This window comes from Papilio polytes, unplaced genomic scaffold (assembly GCF_000836215.1).
Source record: "Papilio polytes unplaced genomic scaffold, Ppol_1.0 DF823621.1, whole genome shotgun sequence".
Classification (NCBI taxonomy): domain Eukaryota; kingdom Metazoa; phylum Arthropoda; class Insecta; order Lepidoptera; family Papilionidae; genus Papilio; species Papilio polytes.
The window spans coordinates 711890-720290 of NW_013525583.1; the positions used below are offsets into that span (position 1 = coordinate 711890).

The window sequence follows — 8401 nt, forward strand, 5'->3', positions numbered from 1 at the left end:
CGCACTCGTAAGTTGTCTGTACAGTAAAACTAAGTGTGATGAAACTAAGATTTGGATCTCTAAGTACCAAACTCAGCTTAAACATGATTAAATCAGCTCGACTTAGCAATCAACACCAACAAGCGTTGTACACTTCTTGGATAACATGCTGTATCAGTTTCACAAAGAAAAGGTAATCAATAAAAAATCAATTTTCATTAATTATATTTATTCAATGTAAAAATTTTGAGACTCCAATATCACAATGATTTATTTCTCACTATCAATTACAAGGTTATTCATATAAATACTATAATAATACTTCAAATGTTACAATTATACCCCTTCAACAGTACATATCAAATGACATTGTCCGTCATCAATTTAACTTTAATCAATTACAAGCAATCAAAAAGTAATACACTAATTGTGCCAATTTTAAACCAACAAACTGACTTCGTACGAAGAAATTTCATTCCGAATAATTTACTTAATTAAGAATAACATTTGTAGTTGTGAATTTAATACATCATATTAAAAATCAAGATGTAAATTTGCAAGCTTCTGAATCATCGTAACATGTAAAAACATTACTTCAACTTATAAAAAATATGTGCCAACAAAAATATATACCCTATAGTATATTGATCCCAATAACATAAATATTAAAGTAATATAAATCAGCCTTTGTCCATATTTCCAATATCTGGACTATTACTAACTCAGGGCTCAAAGAAACTAGCTGCACCAATTACAAATTACAATGAGAATATAAAACGCTTATATTTAAAATTAAAACTATAGAAATAAATGTAAAATCCTTATAAAGTACTAAATGAATGAGGTTGATGAAAACACTACAAAATAAATGGAATTATTAAAATGACAATGAAGATATGTATTTAACTGCATTTACTTTACATTACTAAATAGCAATGTAATAAGAGATCACATTGAAACACTTAATTGAGCATAAAGAGATTCAAATATATGCAGTTATAGACAGGACATTACATGCATTCTTCAGATCATTTAAGCATAATATCTGATAATAGCTTAAGGCAAGTATTGACTTAATTTGTTTTATATAGGGCCTGTCCTACCAAATTATAAATTGTCCGGTAACAATCAACAATCCAATATGCAAAAATGGTGACAATATGGATAGAAAATTACATGTTATAATGACAAACCACATAGGAATCTTATTATAATTTCGGTAAATGTTCTAAGATAAACTAACAGCTAAGATACATTCAGTGTTAAAACCTTGAAAAAAGGTTAGTTTACAATGTCCAATCTTATATTCATAAATTGTAATTTCTTCCATTTACTTTATTGTTACTTTATTGTTCTAATTAAGTAAGTTTATAATCAACCTCAATTATTAAAAAAATAAACATCCATGCCAAATAATATTAGGAACTTGCTATGTTCTTTAGTCCTTAAAATATAACTGGTATTATTTCTTCCAGCAAAAAATCTATGATCTGGAAATATATTGAAAGACAACCAAAACTTCTAAGAATAAATTAACAGACAATTTACATTGAGAACCCCTGTAGCCTTTATATCAACCAATATTTTAGTTAGTCTCTTAATAAGAATGAAAAATGTATAGAGATGTACAAATTTCATAGGAAATTTATTGTGATTTTGGCTCGATAGGCAAATCCGATCAAACTTACTGTAGTTTGTAGGGACTTTTTTATGGTTAAAGAGATTGTTTTAACAATGTAAACCTTTCGTATTCGATACTCTTTTAATTGTAATTTGGCACCAATATAATATATAAAAATTAATACCATCAATACAAAAGCCTTATCTTAAAAGAATACATAGCTAATTAATGTAAGTTTTGCAATAAATTTATCAAAAATAATTTCTTCAGATACGAAATTATGGTACTTCCATGTTCAACTTATCCCATCTATTGAAATGCACAAAGATTATATGATTGATAAATAAAAAACCTATATAACAGCACAACGCTGATTAACATCTTTTGAAAATCAAAAAGTCTACTAAATTTAATTTTAATTAACTTTAAATGCAACATGAAATTTAACTGGTGGGTATAAAAAGAAAATATTTGAGCAATATTTCTTTTAAGTATTAAAAATACTCCATATTAAAATGGGATACATAGACTATGACTACCATACAATTCTTAATTATGAGTTAGATTACATTAATCAAAATACAATGTTTCATACACAGGTTAATATCTGGACATAAACTTTGTAAACAAACATCAAAAAATGAACATCACTGGCCCAATCCACTGAGGGAGAGCCATAAACAAGAAATAGAATAGAATAGAATAATAAACATTGCACTTTTTACTTTATTATTTTGTGACTTAGTTAATATTTTATCTGCAAATATTAGGACCACATAAGAAAGAAGTGTAACTATGTTTTTTTACAAAGATTATGCCTCGGTTGTTACCATTGTATAATCAATAAATCAATTTCATATTTACATGATACAACAATCACTACATTGCAGCAAGTAATGAAGCCATACCACCAAACATTCCTCCTTTTCCACCGTGGAGTCAGCAGTTTGATCCTTTGATAGGGATTGTCGATTCAGCATATTAACCTTATCAACAACATCTTCACCTTTATGTTGGGGCTTATCAGCGTTGGGTTCTTGATTTGATATATCTTCTACCGCACCATGCACACTTGTATTGGAGACACTGGCACCCTGTTTAACATGAAAAAACTATATTATTCCAAAAAATAGATATGCGAATACATTCTTATCAGAAATAATATATTTATGTCCACAAATTTAACAATACAACCGTTCTTTGAAGAAAGGCTTAGCATGAACACTGATAAAATGTGGGAAAAGCTTGTATACTTGTAATCACATATCACATAGCAGACTTAAGGTACTGTTATTAAAATACATTTCATTTTAAGCACATAATGCTTTATTTTCAAAACTTGCGTTTTATTTATCTTTTATTTACCTTGAACCACCGTTCAAGGTCAAATGCGCGCTCCGCAGTGATCTCATAATTTTGTGGCGTAAATAGGAGGGGCCATTTACGCCTAAAATGATGTTCTGTACTGTGCATCTTATGATGTTCGGAGCTGACAATATGTTTGAAAACAATTAATACACTTACATTTCTATCGCGTTCGTCGTGATCGTCGTATTTGTCATAATCCAAATGATTCAGATCGAGAGATTGTTCACTAGTTTTTTTTCCAAAGAAAACTGGAGAAGTCATTTTCAGTGTTCCAGAAGTAAACAGATCTCGTTCCTTACTTGTTTCGATTTGATCCAACGACCGGTCAGACATGCTGAAAGAAAACAATAAAATGTTGGATACATATTACTTATTGATAAACTAATTTCACTGTTTCGTTTACTTTTTTAATACCCACCTTGTAAAGTTGATCACGAGCCCGATACAATTGTGTAATTATTATGTTATAAAAACGGTAGACCACGAATTATTATTTATTTGAATCTCAGCAGATATGAATTTGTGAAAAAAACAATTTTAAGTTGTCAATTTAACAAATGTCAAATGTCAAGCAAATGACGCCGTATTTTGATTTTTTAATTTTTGACATTTCCGTTGTTTAGCTACGTACAATTTGACTTAAAAAGTCATTTTTTTAAACAAAACTTTGAAAAGAAATCTAATGTTATTTGACGAAATGTTTCTTTTGATTTAAATATTGATGTATTGCCTTATAATTTGTTAATATATTTTCACAGGTACAGAGCACAGTAAACATATATTAAACCTGTTATAAGTTGCTTGTTCCATCTTAACACCTAACTGGCACGTGCCATACCAGTAACTGTTGTACAAGTTACTTATCCATTTTCTGGTTTATGTATTCCCGCCTTTAGGATTTTATTACTATCTTTTGACCACCGTGATTTCAGAACTCCAATTTATGTATGTGTTATTTGAGATTAAACAGAAGTTTGGAAAGGTTTATTGTAGGTAATTTTATAGATAAATGTTTTACTTACAAGTTATACATTGAAGGTGTTCTTTCTTTAGAACGGTCACGTACATCGCTGTTTTTTAAGTTATCTTTTAACTTGTTGCGTCTTTTCGTTGGTAGCCATATTATGCCAAATGTAATTGACGATTTTTTATTTTTAGCATCCTTATGAGAAGAAGAAACATTGTTCATATCTGCAATTGGTTTCGATTGTGGCACGAAGCTGGAAAATCCATGACTTTTAGAACTTCCCGCCTTTTCTCCAAAAACATTTGGGGAATATTTCTTATCATTATTTGTCGAAGTTGAAGTCGCAAAATTATTTTTGGTTTGTTTCAGATTAGTCATGGTACTAGACGTTTTTCCATCAAAGTTTTCTGTATTGCTTTTCTTTGAAGACAGGTTCATAGAAGTAGTTTTTACAGAAACATTGTTCGTTTGTTTCTTTCCATAGTCCAAAATGTTACCCGATTTTTTAGACGATTTACCAATTAGGCCATCCATGCCACTTTTTTTAATGTCTTTTACCATTTTTTTGCTTGACGGCGCCAGTTTCTTCCTGAAAGATAAAAAAAACATTGTAGGACATTAACAACCTTGGGTCATCAGTTTCGTTCAAAATATTGTGGGATCGTTAGTTTTGTCACGATTTTTCGGCAGTGACAATTCACGGAAATATTTCATAAGCGACTAAAAATCCATTTACCTGATAAAATATAATTAATCTTTATGTTGTACATGTAACTAAACAATAAAGAATACTATTTTTCTAAGAAAATTACTACTTTTCTTTTAACATTTTCTTCACCTTCCTGTCGTCAAATATCCTTTTGAACGAATTTGTACTCTCCAGAATCTAGGGCCTCACAGATACCAATAAAAAAGAATCTAGGGTCTAGATTGTTGTAAATCTTAATTTATCTAAGTATAGCATTTATTTGTTACTTATAAAGCATTGTATATAGTCTCTTGGCTCTTTGTGTAAAATTTTTATAATTCGATTTTCATTATCGTTTGGCTTTTGCCATGTCAAAACATTATAAATTAAAATAAGTATACTGTAATTAGAATTAAATCTATACTAACATTATAAAGAGAAAAGATTTGTATTTTTGTACGTATTGAAATAACTCGAGAACTACTGGGCTGATTTCAAAAATTCTTTCGCTGTTAGAAAGGAAATTTATCTGTGAAAAACCTGGGCTTTTTATGTATTTTTTTATTATTGTTTAATTTCACGCGGACGAAGTAGCGAACAACAGCTAGTAATATATAAACAGTTACGTTTTTTACAAAAAAATTATATATTATGCATTTTAATGCACTTTCGTGGCTATACAATTAGTAAACATGACTTACGATTGAAGCATTTATGATTCTGAACAATTTAATTATTATGAAACGTTCTAGATCTAAACTAGATAAAAGAAATACTTTTTTGTAAGAATCTTTTTTAATTCTTTTTAATTTTCAATTGATGTCTGAATGGAATTATTTCATTATTTTCCAGTTACTAATAAAAATATAACAAACAATCCAATACTATATTTAAGATTGTTTCGGAAAGATTATTTTATAACTTTATATGAAAAGCAGTATAAAAATGGATCAATCTCCTTAAAGATGTTTCTATTTCTAAGTTTTTTCTACCTTAAGTTATTGCTATTGAGATTAAAAATGTCTTAGATATGTAAATATAATTCGAGATTGATTATTGGATTCTGTTAATTAACTATAAATTTTATACGAATATGACGAAATCTTATGATTTTGAAACATGAAACCTGTTGTGCTGACCTCACGTAGGAGAATAAGGGCTGGGACATGATGATGGTGACAAATACTTCGATATGTTTATCTTTCAAAAAGTGTAGATTTACAAACAGGTTATACCCGTTTGGTTCAAAGTTTGACCTTATATAAAAAATGCATTCCGCTTAGTTGAAATAATGTATATATTTGTAATTATTTTTTTTTAGTTATTTCGACATCGATTGCGTTGTTCGATTTGATTTTCGATTTTGTTCCATGTCCTTTGTTTCCCTTGACGATATTTGACGACAGACTACTTGAGCATTTGTAAGTTATCTCTCAGGTCATTAGAGGGCAAGACGCGTGTGTTTTGAGTTAAAGTATGTACTACCGTTAAGAGACCTATTTTAACAATCCAAATGTTAGTAACTTATTAAAACATTCTTAAAAATTAATAGGTAAGTACTTTCTACAGTAAATATTGATTGAAGAAGCCAATGAAAGTTAGGATTAAAAATTATTGAAAAATTACTTACTTTTTTTTGTTTGTCTTCTACTTGTAATATGAGTAGTTTGTGAGTACTGCTTCTATTCACTGGTTGGTATAACAGGAAATCTCTATTACGATAATCTCTAAAATAAAGCTAGGTACAGACGCGGCCGCGCGATGCCGCTGTCCTCGTATACTGACGAGTAAGTCACGGAGTCGATTTATTTTCGCAACATATGAACATACTATGCCAGTTTATAGTTACGTCACCATTTAATAATCCTAAATGACCATTTGAGGTTACGGTATTCCTTTGTCACATTTAATTGACTTGATATTCGTCGATCATTACCTTTTTTAACTACTTTTATGTAACATTAAACGATTTAGAATTTGGTAATCGTATGACTTCGATGACCTTTGTGTAAAAGTAAAACTGCTTACTAATTAAGCCGTAGTGTAATATTACCTTCAATTTATAGATGTTGCAAGCCAGTGGAGTCAGTTGCTGGACTAAAGATTAATATTTAAAAATGAAAGTCAAGATCATGACAATTAACTGCTGCAAATTTTATGTCACCGTAATGGTGCTGATGGTAGTAAAAGTCTAGACAGTTTTTATTAAATCTCCTGAAGAAACAACAATAAGTCGTGCCCTCGGTCTGTCGATTATATAGGTCGGAGATAGATCATACTATGTCATGGGCCCCTGGTGAAAATTACTGTCACCCCTCAATAGGACCTTTGTTTTTTACCCGGGAAACCTGGGAACAAAAGACTCAGTATACATTCACAAAAAAAGCAAATCATTATGCAGTTGTCACTGGCACTATATAAAATCGATTATTTTTCGGTTGTATCAAGTTTTAAAATAACTACGTATATGTCAAATTTTAATTTGACAATTCACAAAATATGAAGTAAACATATTCGTCACAAAATATTGTTAATTATCATAAGTATTCAGTCATGAATATCCAAAGATTGATGATATTGAAATATAAACAACGTTATCTAACGCACAAAGTTGTTTTTGCAACACACACTAGCACATGTCCGGAATATAAGAAGCAATCAAACAAACCTGGTTTACTCAAACGCGCGGAGAAATCTGGTAAAGTACGTCTTGGATTCATACCTGATGAATTTTTTGTCTTCTTCAAACCAATAACCGGCGTCACTGGACCATACCTTTTTGGCATAATGCTTATAAACTATTTGGTCAGTAAAGAAATATATGTAATGGAGCATGAATATTACGTTGGTCTATCGGTATTCGTTATTGTGTACTATGGTACTAAAAATTTTGGTACTGTAGTGGGCGAAACTTTGGACAAAGAAGTAGATAATGTAGAAAAAAATTATAATGCAGTTAGAAATAAAGAAGTACAACATTATGAAAACATTATCAAGGAAGCTGAAGACTCTAAATGGAGAGCACATGGTCAAAAATTGCTCATTCAAGCAAAAAAAGAAAATGTCTCAATGCAATTGGAAGCAATTTATAGAGAAAGGTTAATGCGTGTTTATAACAGTGTCAAGAGACGATTGGACTATCATGTTAAGTTAAGAAGAATACAAAATCATATTCATCAGAAATGGATAACTACTTGGGTTTTAGACAACGTTTTAAAATCAATAACACCTGAATTCGACAAGAAACTTATAGATCAGGCTATTAGTGACCTAGCCAAATTATCTCCTGCAGGAAATAAAAAATAGAAATAGAAAAAATAGTTCCGTCTGATTTTAATTTGATTAAGTTTTATGCGACTATTGTATTATTGTGTTTAATTTTGCATGAAATTGATTTCAAACATAAATCACTACTTTACTTGTCAAAACACAGTGAAGAAGCCTTTATGTATCCTACGGCGGAGATTTTATTAGGTTTATTTTTATTTTTATTAAATGTAGTGAAATGTCAACTGCAATTTAATTTTAGTTCAACAACCATACGCAGTACGACTATAAATGGTGAGTTATTTATTTTATATTGTTTTTTTTTTGCTTGGATTTATTGAAATAGACGTACTATAAACTAAGTATATAAGGGAATATTAGAGGAAGTTTGAAAGTAGCGCCAGTGGTTGAGAAATCGCTAAGCAAAAGGTTAGCGTGGTATGGACATGTTATGCGACGAGACGATGGGGACATAAACCAGAAAGTGTTAAGAATGAATGTGGATGGCTAC

General features: G+C 30.0%; 3 protein-coding genes across 3 annotated transcripts in view; 2 read left to right on the plus strand and 1 right to left on the minus strand.

Annotated features, from left to right (window-relative positions):
* Positions 1-210: 210 nt before the first annotated feature.
* LOC106104493 lies at positions 211-6415 on the minus strand. The gene is made up of 4 exons (XM_013284564.1): positions 6254-6415; positions 3991-4524; positions 3125-3302; positions 211-2694 (listed from the first exon to the last, which is right to left on the minus strand). Exons 2-4 carry the CDS (start codon positions 4494-4496, stop codon positions 2461-2463), a joined length of 918 nt encoding a protein of 305 aa, XP_013140018.1. The 5' UTR covers positions 4497-4524; positions 6254-6415; the 3' UTR covers positions 211-2460.
* A 678-nt stretch (positions 6416-7093) lies between these two features.
* On the plus strand, positions 7094-8135 carry LOC106104494 (ATP synthase subunit b, mitochondrial-like). The gene has a single exon (XM_013284565.1). The coding sequence runs from the start codon at positions 7177-7179 to the stop codon at positions 7927-7929; it is 753 nt and encodes a 250-aa protein (XP_013140019.1). The 5' UTR covers positions 7094-7176; the 3' UTR covers positions 7930-8135.
* Positions 8056-8401, plus strand: part of LOC106104449 (BPTI/Kunitz domain-containing protein-like) — a 4240-nt gene continuing 3894 nt past the window's right edge. The window contains exon 1 of the mRNA XM_013284505.1: positions 8056-8184. Coding sequence (XP_013139959.1) covers positions 8070-8184 — 115 coding nt within the window. The 5' untranslated portion in view covers positions 8056-8069. The remainder of the gene's footprint in view (positions 8185-8401) is intronic.